This window comes from Lepidochelys olivacea (assembly GCF_965140295.1).
Source record: "Lepidochelys olivacea isolate rLepOli2 genome assembly, chromosome: 17".
Lineage (NCBI taxonomy): Eukaryota > Metazoa > Chordata > Testudines > Cheloniidae > Lepidochelys > Lepidochelys olivacea.
This window is the reverse complement of record NC_140427.1, coordinates 8,433,764-8,452,184: the sequence shown is the minus strand read 5'-3', so window position 1 is coordinate 8,452,184 and position 18,421 is coordinate 8,433,764. Positions and strand designations below refer to the sequence as shown.

Genomic DNA, 18,421 nt, shown 5'->3' with positions numbered 1-18,421 from the left:
ATATAAAGCCTGCTGCAGTTTCCACGATATGCATCTGAGGAAGTGAGCTGTAGCTCACGAAAGCTTATGCTCTAATAAATTGGTTAGTCTCTAAGAAACCACTGATGAAGATTTTTTGTTATTAATAGCACTACACTGAGAGTATTGTTCCTGTTCTGTCTTAGCTATCCCTTGATTGAATACTGGTACAAGTAAATGAGTCAAAATTACACATTTTTAACAGAAATCAATGGGTAATGCTGTTCACTTTACTTATGTGACTCAAAATGAGCAGGATTTAACTCATTGATCTTTGCCCCACAATTACTTCAAGATGACTTTAGTATGTGTTTAGAGTATAAGATTGGTTTACTTATTTGCACCTATGCAGGATGATCCACACACTATTAAAAAAAAAAATGCTGATTACTCATAGTAGCAGGTATTGTTCTACAGAAAGGCCAAATCCTAAATTATCTGCTTACCCAGAACTGCCACTGAAGTCTGTGGGAGTTCTGAATGCACAAGAAAAACAGGACCAGGTCCCAAGGCATACTGGTTTAGCCGATTCCCATGATAGCTCCTGCCATAAATATTTATTTTACTTTCACTTAACATAGCTTCTAAAATCACAGGTGAGCCTACTAACACATTAGCCCTTCTTGCATGCAGAGGATGATTTTTCAGGTCACTGCTTAGATCTGATTTCTGGGAGAAGCCATTCTGAGAATTCCATTGAAGACATTAGTTGCCAGAAGCCATTAGTTCACTGCTGAGTGCTTATGAAATCCCACCCTTTAACATGTTCCCTCTGCCACTATCATCCATGTATTATTCATTCTAAAAAATAAGACATCTGTCATAGCTGGTGATGATCTAGGGGGACAGACCCTGAAAGAACTCAGGTGACACCACTTTCAGGTTGCATTAATAGGCATAAACTGTCAAGGTGAACAAGAGGATGGCACCAAGGACCAAAATTTAGCAAGATTCAAAGAATGATTGGATGTTTATACAGAGAAGACTATCCACAGTTAGGACAGTATTTAATGCAAATAAAGTGAAATCTTGGCCCCATTGAAGTCAATAGGAGTTTTAACATTGACGCCAGTGGAGCCTGGATTTCACCGAAAGAGTTTGCAAGGGATAAAAAAAACAAAACAAACACACTCATGCTTCAGGCTTAGTTACTCTCTCACAATCAGGAGGCAGATTATCCCCTATCTGCCTCCTGCATGGCTCTTGCACCTTCCTCTGAGGCATCGGGAGTGCTGACTACTTTGGAAACAAGATATTGGCTTAGATAACCCAAGGACATTATTTAGAGTAACAATTCCTAACTAGTCTAAATATAAACTGAATAGAAATTTTAACTCAAGGGAACAGATCTAGATGGCTGCTCCAGATTAACAATTTCCACTGTGCCTTCGTCATTTAAAATAAAGTTAGACCAGCAGTGAAATGGCCCAAGTTGCCCCATAAGCCATCCATCGTCTTTGCCGCAGTACATCATGTATTTACAGTGGCTGACCTTGTTACCTTTCTATACTTTAACCAAATCAGTTCATCTAAAAGGTAGGATGCAATACATAAAGTGTAATTAACTTTAATTTATCAAAACTAGCTTGAAGTATTCTGTAAGATGGCCATACAAGTAAAATTAATGTTGGAATAGGGACAGCTGAGCAGCATACCTTAGGAGAAAAAGTTGTATTCAGTAAAAAAAAAAATCAAATATTTACCCAATTAAAAATGAGACAGGTTGAAGATGATTTAATGCAGCCTTTTAGATGTAAATCAGATAACTTTGAGCAGAGCCAGTTAAAATAAAAAGGGAAAGACAATACCCTTTGCCTCTTCTGTTGTACTTTCTGCTAGGAGCAGTATGGTTAGTGGTTTCAGAATTATTCAAGAAACATCCATTCTCTAGCACAATAGGGAATTTCCTTTTATGTGTTTAATGAGTTTGTTCCTCTGTAAGAACTGAAATGCGACTGTCAGGGCACAGAAGCGGACTGAAAGATTAATTCTGAATATTACCTTAATTGACAACATACAATGAAGTCTCACAGTTGTTTATTATATAATTAATTCATAACCATTTCTAGTACACATTTCCATATTGTTTTTTAATGCTTTTATTTTTTAAGCTCAGGGACACCCAAACTTCACCCAACTGAGAGTCACAGTAGCAGCTTGCCAGGTGCTAGAAGGCTGTACCTAGTTTGTAAAAATGGTGCAAGTGGATATCACTTTCATATGTAATAGAGGTGTAGGGCTTGGAGACTACATATCCCAGCATGCAATGCTTGATCACGATTGGGCAGCTAAGGAGAGAGACAGATTTTGCTGGGCTGCATTTGATTACATGCCTCACTTTGGTCACATCAGTTTAACTCGGGTAGCTGTCTGCATGCAATGATCTACTGTGGAAAACAAAGATCTTTGTACTGTTGGAGTAAAAACAGTGGTAACAAAGTCATAGCTACATATTCTTCTCTACATTTTTGTTTATTGAGACAAACTAATTAAAAGGCACAAACATAGGGCATATGTTTACATGGACATTATAACAAACATATACATTAAAAGTGTAGGAATGTGTTTCCTTTCTGCTAAACAGAAAGTTCCTAAGCTTTTATATATACAAAAGTTGTACAATTTGATGTCCTAAAGTACAAAAGATCATTTATAAAATTATTTTACACTAAGTTCTATTTTTTGTTTTACTATGTAGTCCAAGCCCCTAGAATGATTTCGCATAATGAAACAGATACCTGTCACCTGACCTAGAAGTCTGGTATTTGCTGCTTATACTGACAAGGCAGGGTATCAACGGAAGCAGTCCATTTTGACTAGTTAATCCTGCTAGGATTCTGTAAAATGCATACACACTAATCTCCATTGTTTTCAACTTCATTAAGATAAAAACATCTCAACTCTTCTTTAAATTTGTGTTTGTTTTTTTTAAATGTAGAGTCTTGGTTTTAGGGTGTCTTTTTTAAACAAAGTTTTAAAAATGTGAATATGTGACATGATAGTCTAAAAAGTATATCTGTTTCCCTATATTTTGCTTTCTACTTTATGTACAGATAAACAGTCTAAGAAATAAAAAGCACATGTAGTTTTAACATGGGTAACCATCTGTGGAGTACTTCTGGGCTGGACAGCGCAGACTGTCATGCCACAACCACCACAAATTGATAGAAATGTGTTAACACAATAGAAGAATAAAGTAAAAATGATGTTTGAAAATATTTACAAAGTTGAACAGATTTGCACAACACTTGATTAAGAAATACGGGAGAAATTAAAGACGCTCTTGGCTTGTCCTGTAGGGGCATCCTACCTAGTTAGTGGTTAGAATAAAAACTGTATACAGTTTAATATAAGACAAAAACTTCTAGTGAACAACTAACACGTCTGTCCCCTGCTGCAACATCAACAGGTTCTGATGGGGAAAGAGGGCATATACATCACACCCCAGCGCTTCCAGAGTCTTCCAGCTTTAAGCAATATTTTATAAAAGATTCAAAACATTCCTTTTGCTCCTAGATAAGAGTCCCATGGGGTTTTGACTGTTAAAAGACCATGTTTACACGCATTTCAACTCCTCTTCTGCCAGCCATGGCTGTTTCTTACCAAACATTAACAGTTTAAAAAAAAAAAAAGTTGACTAGAATGCTACCTTTCCTTAGGGTAATATGTTGGGTAATATTTACATCTCCAAATATCAGGTCACAATCCCTATTATATGTTGAAGTTAGAATGATAAGTTATCATATGCTTTGCATATCAGAGCTGGTATCACCTTTCCCATAGGGAATGCTGCCTGAAATTACCATATTCCCAAAGGTAAAATGCATATTTTCTCCAAAATGCATTAAAAAAATAACATTGTAATGCATTTACTCATAAAAAAACATTAACACAGACAAAGTTACTACACTAGCTCTGAATCAGTGGATTTAGAACTGGCAAGTTAAAATTAGCCATCCACCCTGTCAAGCATATGGAGGGGTCTTTGCTAGTGTTTGGATTAAAATCATTTCCTAGTTTATAATTTCTGGGATAAAACAGTAATGCTGATTTTTAATGACTGGTTTTTAATTGTGGCAAGTAACCACCTGTCCTATTTCAACATCATCATCAGCTAACAGTAAAACTTGCTTTAAAGAAAGTGATAAATTACAAACTTGTTTGAACACAATGAGCCAAATCAACAGGGAAAGATGCTATTAGGGTTTTTAACCGGTGCACGTTAACCCAGTTATTTAGTTTGACTTTATTATTATATTATTATTAACATTATTATTATTATTATTATTAACTAAAAAAACCTGCTGGTAAGGATTCAGTTTTAATCCCCTTTAATACTGGTTAGAGATTCTTTACCAAGGAGGAGACGTGGGCAAGGCTTGAGGCAGGAAAGGCATGCTCTCTACTGGTCTCATTGCTATATTTAATGGACCTGCTAACGTCATTGGTGTTGGGAGATTCATAGGAGACGTTATAGTGACTGGATGCGCTATATTCACTGGAGCAGTTACTGGGGTAGGTAAATTGACCGGTGTCGTGAGCGTTAATGGAGAGGTCATGGATAATGGACTTGTTATAGTTACAGGATGCCCTAGGTTCATCGGACTGGATATATTAACTGCACTTGATACATTTACTGGACTTCTCATGCTCATTGCAGCTGCCACTGTGACTGGGTTTGTGATAGTCCCAGAAGCCACAGAGGACGTTATATTGAATGGAGTAGTAAGAGTCACAGGCGTAGTAGCAGCAGTGGAGGTTTGGCACAAGTTAGCAGCTTCTAAAAATGAGACATAAAAAGACAAAAAGTTTTAACACATAAAAAAACATGGACAAGATTTAAAAAAAACCAAACAAGAACAAGTTCTGGAATAATTTTCTTTAGAAAATATTAGTAAGTTAACTGTTAACATTCTACAGCCTACAATAAATATAACTTTCATGCAGCTCATTTGAATTCAAAATTCTTTCCTGAGAAGTCAAGCGAGGTTGTCTTATAAAGAGGGTTTTGATGTTCACAAAAACAGTATTGTACAATCAGAAAAATCCTCTCAAGAGGAACATTATAAGTAGAGAAGAGAGTGTACATACCGAATGGTACGTACTCTATAGCCTTCTCAAAGGTGAATTGACATTCTGTGAAGGTTTTAAAAAGTCATTATTAGGGACTGATAAGCAAAGCTAATTTCAATGTTTACCTGCTTATTTCAGTCTTAATTATTTCTGCTAAATTATTCCACTGATCGTGGTAAGTTTATCTTAGCAATTTTCAAGTATACCCAGTCAGTAGATCTTATAACCCCCATTATCTCCTCAGCTTTTACATTAACTACAATTCTACACCAATATTTTACTTTGTTTTGCAATAGAGACTATGGCTGAACAGGCAAGAACCAAGAGGACCCTGCACTGAGATGGAGGATCCTGGGTCTGTTCCCAGTTGGGTCTAGCAAGGGCTGGACACTTTGTGGAGAAGATACAGCCAGGCTCCAGGGAAGAGGCAGATGACTCCACTAGATATCAGCACCACCTGCTGGTTAGCCATAGAACAACGCTCCAAAAACAGAAGCGGGTTGTTGGACGCGGATAAAAGAAAGGGATGACTGCTAAAGAAACCGAAAAAATATATTCTGTGTCAATGTTATGGCATTTTTAAAAATGTGTCTTGTTTCACATTTGTAGAGCAGGACACCTAGGTCAGTCTATATCCATATTTCAAGAGGTAAACTAAAGAGTCCACCCTTGCCATGCAGGCTATTCAAATGTATTAAGAGCGTGTTTTCTTTTACAGCAGCATTAGCCCCATTTGAGGGTCACTGACTGTTCAGGGTCAATAATCAGGTGTGGAGACAAAAAAAAAAACGCGTCTGTGTGGGGGGATTTAACACAATTATAACAACAAATATCTGAAATTAAATAAACTGCTGAATTTAAAAATTCCCCTGTGGTATTGCAAAACCAAACACAACATGTGGTGCTAATGCATGAGAACCAGCATGAAAAGGACCGTGAACAAGAATGGAACTGACTGGTCTAGTTTCATCTTCCAAACAGAGTGATTTCTTTAGCTATAACACCCTCCCATCCTCTCCCCAGATATCAGGGGTGCTCTTCGGGCACCACAGGTTTCACTGAACAGTTTCAGTTTGACTCTTATTGAAAGACTTGGCACAATACTTTCCCCGCCCCCACCCTAGTGGGCCTCGCCCCCACCCACCCTCCCTTCCCTCTTTTTAATATAGTTGTTTTTGTTAAAAGCACTTTGACCGATACATATGGTAAGAAAGAAGGAAGCAGAAACAAGACATAGAAGAGAATGAGCAGAACAAGCCTCACTTTGGTTTTCCTAGGTCTTCCATCCCCATAGCATTGGGGTACTAACCAGATAAACCCTAATACTTTTCAGTTATCGCGGTTTATAAGAAAAAAGGTTAGGCTGTTTCTAACATTGAATAAGAAAAATCTTTGTGGCAGCAGGAATCAGAAACGGAGCGAGCTACCTTGTACAGAAAAAGGGGACTAGAATAACTAATAGACTATGGAGGAATTGTGAGGAGCTTGACGGGAAAGATGGGTGGAGAATATTTATGGTTCAAAATTAAGAGTTAATTAAAAGGAATAAATGGACAGCAGGAATACATTTAATCAGAGGGAGCCACATGACAGAAATTAGAAACCAAAGGGTTGTGAAAAGAATAAACTAGAGGTAACTGGAGATTTCAAACTATACTCCAAATGAGACGCTAAACTGAAGCAATCTATTCCTTACGCAACAGGCATAGTGAACAACGAAAGGGCACTATTCAACTTTGAATACAATAGGATAGGTAGAGGTGAGCAGTATCTTGGCAATAGTGACTAATCTAGTTAATTTTGCAACTAGAAGAATGACACCAAGCAATGAAGAAAAAGTATGAATTTCACCAGACTGTGGACAAATACAGTTATGCGATGGGTACAAGTGAATGAAATAAAATGGGAAAGAACAGGGATATGAAAACGGTTTAAACGGAAACTGATGTCTACACAAAAATCGTATGTGTGAGATCTAACAACTGTTGATGTTTTAAAGAAGGTCCAGAAATCACACACAAATCAAAGGCCAAACTCTGCCTTTGAGCACAGGCACAGCTCCCATTAACCGCAAAAGGAGGTTTACGTGCACATTCAAGGGCAGAATCTGATTGAAGATAAATAGTAAATAAGTTCATTTGAGAAGTGAATGTTACGTAAGGTTATCACGGTTTTTTTTTAGCCTCCTTTTTATGAGCAAGAATTAATTTTCATGTGTCAATTTTTGCTATTTCACATTCTCTCTAACACTTTCTTTTTGTAAAATAGACTAGAATTTAAAAAACCAAGTAAATCAAGATAATAGATTATGTTATTTTGTTTTACCTTTCTTCCTTGCTTTGACCGCCTCTTCCCATAACCTCAGTGTCTCTACCTGCTTTCCAGGCCAGTTTGTTACGTGCTGTTGTTGTTGTTGTTGCTGCTGCTGCTGCTTCTGGTTGCTGGTCTCCTCACTCATGCATGCTACGCCAGTCAAGTAAAAACACACACAAATTCACCTTGGAAATGTATGCTCCTTTCTACTGAAAGGATGAAGGCTTTTGTTTAAGTTAAAAACATGTTCAGAATCTTGAAAAGAGAAAGATAGGAGTGTTTAAAAACATTTAATTAGTGCTGTATTTCAGTAGAATTACCTCTCTAAGATCTAGAGAAGTGCAAGCTATGAGCTGCCTGATTTCTCTTTCACAGTGAGTGACATCTCAAGGATGATAAACAAAGAGAATGAAATACAGGACTTTAAAATGGAATGGCTTCTCTGGTACTCATACAGATCAGATTTCCCCAGAACTCAAGGAGGCAGCTGAGTCAAGTTATGTTAGAACACAGCAATAATTACTTAAAAAGACACCTCTCACCCCTTCTTGAAATCAAAATTAAAAACATTTTTAGTTCACCCTCACATCAGAAAATAGCTATTTACTCTCTGGCCACATAGCTGCTCCTGCCACTTTCATCTCTGCCTTTTGTGAGTCCCATAATACCTCCTGCGAGCTGTTTAGGGTCACTGAACTGATAACGAAAGGCAGAATAGTTGGTACTGTGGGAACAAGGACTCCAACAACCCCTACTTCAAAAATAATTCACATTTTAATTTTATTTTCCACATCCAAGTCAGTATATATTTGTCAAGCTTACTAGATATTCTAACTGACCTCAAACTTCTGGGAATAAAAGAACACATTAAATATGAACTAAAAGGCAAAACACTGTTTGAAGGTTTTAAGGATGGAATTTTCAAAAGAACCTAGAGGGAGGGTTAGACACTCAACTCCTTTAGGCTGGGATTTTCAAAGGAGTCTACATCACCAACATGACGTGTAGATTTAAGTTTCAAATACTTTTGAGAGAGAAAGCCAGTCTCTCCTTCGTTTACTTGCCACTCCGAAGTTCAGGATTCAGCATTTCTGCCGAGGATATTCAGATTTTAACGCCAGAATTACAATCGCCTAGTCTGACCTCCTGTACAGCACAGGCCAACCACCACCAATGCCCAAAACGCATCAGGCAATGCAGGAAAATGCCTTGCTTTAAGTGCTTGTTTTGTCCAATGCTTCAAGGAAAAAACACCGACAGCCTTGATCCAAAGCTCATGGAAATCAGTGGGAGTCTTTGGCTTCACTGAGCTTTAGATCAAGCTCAAAATCCTGAACGTAAGACTTGCCAAGTTTTCAAATATTTTGCTATAAAAGGCAAATGTGTCATTTTAAAATCTACACACATTCTGTTACTAATTTAAAATCCTGGACACTATTCTCCCTCCCCCCCCCCTTTTTTTTTTTTTATTTTGCAGTTAAGGAAGTAGGTCAGGATGTATCCAATTGTACTCATAAGTTGAAAGACAAAGATATTAGGATCTTCATACTTAAAAGTGAAGAACTATTCTCTCACTTCAGGGCATTTCTCTAAGAGATAAGACAATACTCCTAGTTCCAGATCAGTTCCACATACCCCGATTTGTTGATCTGGAGCTTTTCATGAAGAATCCATTTTCAGAGATCTATTTTCTGATAGGTGCAAACATCTAAACTGAGTCACAGGTGTATTTTACATTTTAAGAAAGTCAAAGGCAACTTATGTTGCAAAATGTTTAGAACACACATTTACTGAAGTGTTTTTAAAATGTTCACCTACTTTTACTGATGCCTTGTTTACAGGTATTACAGTTGATACTTTGGCTCTGCCCATGTGTCTTTAAGTGGCTGGTGATATACGCTGCACTCAGAAGTTTACCACAGATATTACACGATACCTTTCCTTCATGGCGCACCATGTGTGTCCGCAGTCTGTCTTTGGTGGCAAAGGCAGCAGTGCACGTCTACATGAAGGACAACAGCATTTTTTAAGTGTAGACCATCTTATTCCACTGGGGACCATGTGGCCCATTTAAAAGTATATTTTATTTTCTAGGTGCTACTGTACCTTAGGCATGTTGACAAACCTTTTGATTTTACATGGATTTACAGTGAAGCCTATTTCAAGCTACCACTTAAGAGACAGAACATAATCTAATTGCTTAATGGAAATGGTCTTCTGATAAGTGTGGAACAGAAGAATACTCTATACTACTGGGCCTACTTTGGAGCAATTTCTTAAAATAGAAGGTTGTCTTGCATACCTAAGTGATAGATGGTTTACAAATACCTACAGTAGACAAGGATGGTCTCTTATACAGGCTTCACTGTATAGTTCTGGTTATGATTATTTTTTACTACAGTTAGTTTAGTTCCAATCCAAAATCAGGAAAGGGAAGACAAAGCATTTCTTTAGAGCTATTCTTTTAATTCAAAGCATTTACTTATAATATGATGAGTCATTAGAGACAGGTTGGAACGTGCATGGATGATTCCAAGCGAAACCATAGAATAATTGATTGTTCAACACTAGTCAAATTCTGCCTCATTTTTAATCTTCAACTTACTTTCACCATGACAATTTACTTTCGATTTCAAGCAAAATACTCTATTTTCATAACTGCCTTTACCTATAAAAATTGCTAAACAAATCCTACACATTGCTTCAGCAATCAATGTCAATTTGAGGATTTAGCCACACTGTTTTTAAAGGCAAACTTGACTTGAACTATAGGGTTTTGGGAATATTCTCCAAGGAGCAAATAAGCCTCTAATCTTACAAAATGGTAGGCACATCATCCTCTTAAGCTGCTTCTACACTGGGATCATAACTACAACACTAAGTAACTACAAGCAGTGTGGACAGAGCCATATTCCAACCTTGCATTCAAGGGAACCATGTAAATCAACACAGTCCCTGGTGGAATACTCAGTTGACATTGACTAACTGTACAATTAAACTTATGCTGTTGATAAATCATGTTAACCCTTACTTGGCATTTGAAGGGTCTCTCTGTCGAGTGAACGTGTTTGACATGACAGCTTAAGTGATCAGGCCTGTGAAAGAACAGAGGTACAGAACGTGTACCGTTACAAATAGACGGCAATGATTCTTAGGCTAGCAGCACTGAACATTGCATTGATTGCCATTTTCAGCCCACCTCCCTTCAAAGAAAAAAAAAAAAAAGAAAAAAAGACTCCCCTTACCTATAAAGCAACCCGCTGCTAGGATAATGCAAAATGGTTACACTAGGACCCAGCCAGCAAAGTTTAAAACTCAGCCATGTGTCTATTATACACCAGGAAGTGCTACAGTTAGTGAATTTTTACTACTTGTAAAAAGGAGTTGCATTAACAGTCCTAGAGATTGACGTTCGCTCTATTCACAGAACAGATACAGCACAGCCAGCAGCAATGCAAGCTCCCCCACACTGCTCTGCCAATGAACCTCAATCTTGACCTCAAAGGAGTTACGTTAAAGGCAAGACGACAGATCAGTCTCCATGCCCCAATCTTTGACCCCTACAAAGATTGCTAACAAGGAGTCCAGCTAGCACCAACGGCGATGTGGACACCTTTCCATGTGACCTGGATTGAGGCCATCAGGTCATTTCAGAACATTGAATAACCATAAAACAGTGACAGCTTTTAGTCATGATCAAACCATCTTAGATTGAGACCCACACCCTAAGTAAACAAGGCTCTTTATCCCCTCACCAATCTTCTAAGATGTCTGGTTCTCCTAGCCCCTTGCTATGATAGTTTAACCCTTCTTGATTACGAAAAGCCAATACTTGAGCTCGCCTGGGATTTTCTACATGGTACCTCGAGAAGCCTTTTCCACAAACACCACAGGTGTATGGTTTGGTGATGCCACCTTCATGAGACCTCACATGATAGGTCATGCGGTCCTTCCTCTTGAAGCGCTGATTACAAATTGGACATTCAAAAGGTTTTTCATCTGAGTGGGACAGCTTATGCCGGTTGAGGTGGTACACATCCCGGAAGGCTTTTCCGCACATCTCACAAGCATGGTTCTTCTTAACAGGCTTGCTGGGCTTCTTCACCGTCTGAGTCACAGCCATGGCTGTTGCACCAGCACTACTGCTGGGGTTGGTGGCAGAGGAAGACGTCGTGACCGTTGACAGGATGCCCGCGATAGTTGAAACCAATGAAGTTCGGCTGTTGTCGCCAGCAATAGTTGAGATTAGGGGCACCATTGTGGTGGGAGTTTTCTTTGGCCGTGACACTAACTTTATCCCTGTGTGGCAGGACTCATGGCGCCTCAAATGGTAGCTGTCCCTGAAAGCTTTGCTGCAGTAGGTGCATACAAAGGAGGTTTTAGGTTTTTCCTTTTTAATTCCAACAATAGCATCCTTTAATGTTTCTGGTGCAGGCTGAGGTTTCTGGGTTATTGGTAAGGGTAGAATCGGCTTCTGATCAGGTGGCTCAACAGCGGAGCTCAGGAGGGGCAGCAAACTGTTCTGTGCTGCCTGCTGTTGGTGATGTGAGGCTTCATGTGCCTAAAATCAAACATTCACACTTCAGAATTTCTGTTGGTGGGCGCTCACTTTGACATGCTGAAAACATTTACAGGCAAAGGAAAGCAAATCTTAGACCAAAGAGTCACTGAACTAACAAGTGCAAGAAATTATATAAAATCTCACTACAATTATTTCCTGATTGGATAAACCACTTACATTTAAATCCATGTGTTGTGCACAGATTCTGCAGTACATAGGTGTAGGAAAATGCAATCACATAAAACAATTGTTACATATCCTGAGGGCAACATTTCTTATGGCAAATGACCAGGTATTCGTCAGGCCTTTTAACATATTGCTTGATTTATGTAGGGAGTGTCATTGAGATAGAAAAGTGATCATATGGAGAATACACCAGATCTGTGACGGCAGATTATGGATATGCCGAAGGGGTTGACCAATGTGCCAGACAAGTGTTACCAGCCTGGTGGATGGTTACATTTAAAAATCCTGTACAAATTAAACCGTGGCCACAGTGAACTAGGAAGAAACGAGGCATCTTACTTGAATCTCTCTCTTTGCACTACTTTGTCAGTGCTGGAACCACATTTAAATAACTTGTTTCAAGAACTGTTTAACTCTAGATTTAGAGTTATATATTTAAATAGTCTCCCATGGCATTAACACAATGACTAAGATGCTCTAAGGTGCTCTTTGCTTATGGAAACTGATGAGAATAAAGACATGTTTCTTTTCTCTTTATCACCAACTCTTTCACAAAAGGGAGAGGGGGCTAGTCAATAAGCACTAGTAGCAATCTTGTGATTTCTGGAGCACAGACTTACAACAGATATAAAAGTTATTCTTTAAAAAAATAATGTAACTGACAAATGCTGACAAACCTGGACTGCTGCATCTGTGAGAGCAGTACTAGAAAAATCTTTGCTATCACACCACAATGAACAGCCCTCTACTTACCGGTACCCTCTCCTACCTGAGGCTGGTAGCAGAGATGGTGTGGGGTGTCTATATTGAACAACTGCTGTAACTAAATTGATTTAAAACTGATCTAGTTAAACTGGTGCAAAGCCCTACTAAAGACACTCAAACTGGTTTAAACCATGCTTAATATTATTTAGCTTAAAATAACATTAAGCCGAATAATTATAAACATGATTTAAACCAGTTTGAGGGTATCTATAGTAGGGCTTTGCACCAGTATAAACTAGATCAGTTATAAAATCAATTTAGTTACAGCAGTGCAACAGAACAGGCCTGTGGCATGAAACTGATCTTACTGAAACTTTTATTTCTATTAATGCCACATCTTTCCAAGATTACTCCTCTGTGCTTTCCTTTATTAAGTGATATGTACCTCATTTTACATGGTCTTCCCACATTTGAGACTTTGCAGGTTGAGTAAAACTAGGTAATGATTTGGAGCCTACAGGACTGTCAGCTTTAATTTTTAATCAGGATCTGTACCATTATTAAGCATATTCAAATTCAGATCCTTTCAGCTTTAGCCAATAGCCAATTGCTTAAAGCCCTTTGAAGACTTTACTATTTACAGACGCAATCTGTGACTTTCTATTTTGGTGGCATCCAAGCCTTCCTTCTTTTGCCTCTACAGCACATCAATAACCAGAAGCAATGACTACAATATTAAGTACATCTAAGTAGGGGTTTTAAGACTTCCATGCAACACTCCATTCATTCATTCAGGGTGCTCATGTACTCACTTTGTCTTCCCATATTCACCAATCCTGAAGCTTCAGATAATAATGATGTTCTTTGAAAATGGGTTGAAAGTGCGCACAAGTCTTAGCCCACGTGGATGAGAATGCCCACTCTGCAACACTCCCATACTATTTGGTGGGAGACTAGTTCACAGTTTAGGTCAAGCTGTTCTGTGTGAAAGTCCATGGCATTACTTGCTTTGATTACTACAAGCAGTTAGGGTGACTGGTCCACCTCTCTGTACTTTTTAGGTCTATTCAGAAACTTTGGATGCAACAAATATGTTGAGTGTTACCAGGCTAAGTGTGGACATACCAAGGTGCCTCAGTTAACAAACCCTAAACACGCATTCTTGAAGATGGAAAAAAGGGCATTCTTGGCCTGAGTTTGCTAACTCAAAGCACTGGTTCTCAACCAGGGGCACCCATACCCCTGGGGGTACACAGAAGTCTTCCAGGGATACATCAACACATCCAGATATTTGCCTAGTTTTACAACAGGCTACATAAAAAGCACTAGTGAAGTCAGTTCGGACTCAAATTTCATAAAGACAATGTCTTGTTTATGCTGCTCTATATGCTATACACTGAACTGCAAGTACAATATTTATATTCCAATTTATTTATTTTATAATTAATGGTAAAAATGAGAAAGTCAGCAATTTTTCAGTAATAGTGTGCTGTGACACTTCTGTATTGTTATGTCTGATTTTGTAAGCAAGTAGTTTTTAACGGAGGTGAAACTTGGGGGTATGCAAAACAAATCAGATTCCTGAAAGGGGAACAGTAGTCTGGAAAGGTTGACAGTCACTGACTTAGAGCACAGCATGAGGCTCATTTCTCCCATCAAGCTTTTGCATGACCTAAGTGATATTTTGTATTGTTTTACTTTCTCCTGTTTTATAAACTGACGCTTGCTGATGTGTCATACATACAGATGCCAAAATGGGTACAATATAAAACACGAGTTCAAGAACATTTCATGCACTTAATTAGAGCTTTCTGTTCAGAGCATTTTCCAGTCAGGCAATAGTAAATGTGTTTTCACACAGAGTACAAGTGGTTAATATCCTAAGATAGCTCAAGATATACAATTTCAAAGGGAGAGCTAGCAGATCGGATAATAGGGAGTCCAAATCCTTTGGACAAGGTTCAAACTTATGCAGTTTAAGGACATTTTTAAGCCTTAAAGAACCATTAGCACTGCAAGGTAAAACAATTATTTCTGTTGTACCAATATAAACATCTGACACGAAACAATGTATTCATAAGGCTGTCTGCTATGAAACCATCTCTTATATAAGGCTGCTTACCTTGGCTCTCAGATACTCCACCGTTATTACCAATATTGCCTTTTTAACAAAACCTGTCTGCAACAAGCAGCATTACTCAGTTTCCAAGGATCCTCTATATTAGAGCTTTCTAAAGAGGGATCAGGCTGTATTTTTCCCTTGCTGTTAAAGGAGGGAATGCACAGAATGAAACAGCACCTGCTGCCTGCCTTTTGCAAATCATTTTTAATCACTTGTAGGGCACCGTTTTACTTGACTTAGCATTCATGTCAAGTCAACATTTGTGATGTTTTGATTGCCTAGAAAAAGTCTTCCATGCAAAATACAGTATTTCTCTCACTAAGCAAACTTTCATTCCAGGAGGATAGCAAACAAAATAAAAACTGTATTTCATGACCCAGAGTGGTAGGATGTGGCATTGTGAACTTCCAGTGCCAGAGGCTAAGAGATTTTTGCACTGGAGCCTTCATGTCAGAACAGTAAATTAGCATCAGTGAGTCATATCTTGAATGCCCTGTTTGATGGATGATTTCTCCTAACGTTAACAGATACAACTTTCACTTTCCAGGCAGGTACAAAGTGGTTTTCAAAATATTCATGTGCTAGAACACTAATAAAAAAAAACAGAAGTTGCTTATTCAGTATAATCTATATTTGAAAAGGTAAAATTAATCAAGGTAACACCTAAACATGATTAATCTCTTTATTAGGAAAGGAGGATAAAAATTCACTGTACACATTTAATTGCCATTAAAACTAAAATTAAGACATTTAATCATTTCCCCAAAGTCAACTGGCTGAGAATTACAGTTATCCACACAGGGTTTTAAATATACCCTTTAATTATTTTAAAAAATTCTTCTACAGATGTCACAATTGAAAACCATGTGAAGTAAACATTGCATCTCTATACTATCAGCACAGTATTTTATATTTAACAGTTACCAACAAAAATAAAGGTGAGGCTTTGTGAAATGGATTTTAAATTATGAGCCTGCTAATGATTTGTTCTTGTTTTGGTGGGACGGGGTAGGATGAGGCAGTAACAAGAAGATACTACTTATAACTTCCCCAATCACTACTATGTTTAGGTACATTAGGATAAACAGTATTGTAAAGCATTTGTTTTATCAAAATGACTCGAAAGCTACTGAATAGTCATTACAAGGTTTTAAAGCTTTATTATCTGGAAGGATGGAAGAGGAGGGAATTTCCATGTCACATCTTTACAAAGATGCTTACTAGTTATGCACCATTAATTATATTTTTGAGAAGGTAAACTGCTGAATCCTTAATCAAGTGAAGAAATACCTACTCTAAAACCAAACTAAAAAGTTTGACATCAGTATTTGAAAGTACAATGCGCTTAAAAACAAAACAAAAACCTCACAATGAAGCAACTGAATTACCGATGCTTAATATCTGTGAAAAGACAGAGCCGTAAAATATCTGTAAGACCCCACTCTGAGAATAGTTGTTCTTGAAAATATATTTAAAGGGGGAGCACTGTATATTGAAGGGAGACAGAAAAACTGCTAACTCAAGAAAGGGAGGTGGCCCTAGAATGAGGAAACTTTACTAAGAAGTTTATGTTCAAATCACTGCCCACTAGAGTGAGAAAAATTATAAATCCTTATCCAAACTGTGTGTGTCATCACTCACACTTATAAGGAACTTATAGTTTCATACCTGTTGTACAAATGAATACAAAAAGATTTAACATGAAATAAAAGTTTGTATATACAGTTTGAATTTGCACTAGCTCAGACTGTTAGATTTGTTTTCTAAGAGAACATTCTTCTAAGCGTGTTTTCAGAAGCAGAGCACCCAAGTGAGTGACTCATCTCCTAGTACTTGCAAGACTATTATTTTTCCTTTAAAAAGAAACATTGCATTCTCTTTACAGATTTATTCATTCCATTCAGGTTTTCAATCAAATGTCATGTTTTTGTTGTTTTCAAAAAGCCAGCCAGGACAAGGAGTAAGTAAGGGGTCCATGCTTGTAATTTTCAAGGTAAAATAATCCTCTTTGCACAAGGTGATGTGTGGGGCTTTTTTTTTTCGGGGGGGGGGGGGGTTGCAATTACATATTTCACATTTTCAAGCTACAAAGTGGCAGAAGGTTTTAGAGAACAAGCCAGTGAGCAAAGGATCCAGATTATAGTTCACAAACACGAGGGCAAGAGAGTTTTTCAGTATTTTACAGTTTCCTTTTTGAGTATTAAACAAACTTTGTATTGTATTTTTGAGCATTAGGGCCGTCTTGAATACAGACAAAAACAGTGACTCAGTTTGCAAGTGGAGGGATTATTCTCGCCTTCTGTGGTTTTTCTTGCTATTCTTTTTAGTACTCAGTTCTTAGGAGAAAAAATCCATCTCTCGCTCCCTATTTTAAATTAAATCCTATTTTAAATTAGGACAACATCCCTCATCAGTCACCGAGGCCGGCTGTTTCAAGAGGAATTAATTTATTCTCTCACACGCACAGTGTTTGCTGCATCTAGGTGGGGTTTTTTTCTGGGGCGGGAACCCCACAAATGATTGTTATTATTTGTAATAAAAAGAGTTAAAAAAAAAAAAATAAAAAAAAGAACCGGCAAAACATTTTTACAAAAAATAAATAAATAAATAAAAAAATTGGGAGGGCAATCATTTTTTGACCAGAAAAAAAAAAAGCAGCCCCCTCCCCCTCATATGAATCCCCAGCGTCTGCAAGGAGCGCAGGCAGGCGGCTTAGCCCGGCGCGCTATAGCCGGCTCAGCCCAGCGCTATAACGCGGGATCCCCTCTCCCCCCCGCGGCTCCCCCCTCCCGCGCCGGCCTGGGTGGGGGGAGGGGGAGAAGGAGGCCGGGCGGCCGCGCTGACTGACAGCCCGCGGGCCTAGCTGGAAACCGCGCGCTGCGCGGCGGCCGCTGCCCGGGGACGGAGTGGCCCCGGCCGGTGAGGGGGGGGCGGGGGGAGGTCCGGCCTCCCCGCGGCCTCACCTGAAAGAGGAACGCGGTCCAGTTGGCCTCCATGGCGGGGACTCCCGGGGCCTTCGCGGCCTGGTCTGCGGCGGCGGCTCCGGCTCGATCCCCCCTCCCTCCCCCGGGCCCCTGCTACATGGAGCCGACAACAAAGCGGCGGCGGCGGCAGCTCAACATGGCAGCGCCGAGCGGCCGCTTCCGCTAACCTCCGGGCCGCACCACTGCGGGCGCGGGGGGGGGGGTTCGCGCGGGGAGCGCCGCCAGCCCCGGCCCTGCAGAGAGGCGCGGGCGCCCCGCACCTCGCGGGGGTGCGTCCACCCGGCGCGGCACGCGGGCGTCTGGGAGGAGGGCGTGGGGGGGACGCCGCTTCCCGCGGCCGAATAGCGGCCCGAGCCTGGCCCGTCCCCCCCGTGGCCTACCAATGGGACCGTCCCAGGCTGGGGAAGCTGAGCTCGGGAGAGAAGATGGAGGAGAGAGAGGAGAGTGTCCAGGGCTGGT

General features: G+C 39.5%; 1 protein-coding gene across 5 annotated transcripts; it reads right to left on the bottom strand.

Annotated features, from left to right (window-relative positions):
- Positions 1–2,471: 2,471 nt before the first annotated feature.
- VEZF1 (vascular endothelial zinc finger 1) lies at positions 2,472–18,111 on the bottom strand. 5 transcript variants are annotated; one of them, XM_084650852.1, is made up of 7 exons: positions 17,942–18,111; positions 11,160–11,965; positions 10,436–10,499; positions 9,223–9,406; positions 7,417–7,554; positions 5,110–5,154; positions 2,472–4,798 (listed from the first exon to the last, which is right to left on the bottom strand). In XM_084650852.1, the coding sequence occupies exons 1-7, from the start codon at positions 17,972–17,974 to the stop codon at positions 4,371–4,373; spliced, it is 1,698 nt and encodes a 565-aa protein (XP_084506978.1). In that variant the 5' UTR covers positions 17,975–18,111; the 3' UTR covers positions 2,472–4,370. The 5 variants fall into 5 exon arrangements, with proteins under 5 accessions (XP_084506978.1, XP_084506980.1, XP_084506981.1 ...); XM_084650854.1 differs by having other exon boundaries at positions 11,247–11,965; positions 17,942–18,110; XM_084650855.1 differs by having other exon boundaries at positions 11,268–11,965; positions 17,942–18,109.
- Positions 18,112–18,421: the final 310 nt, after the last annotated feature.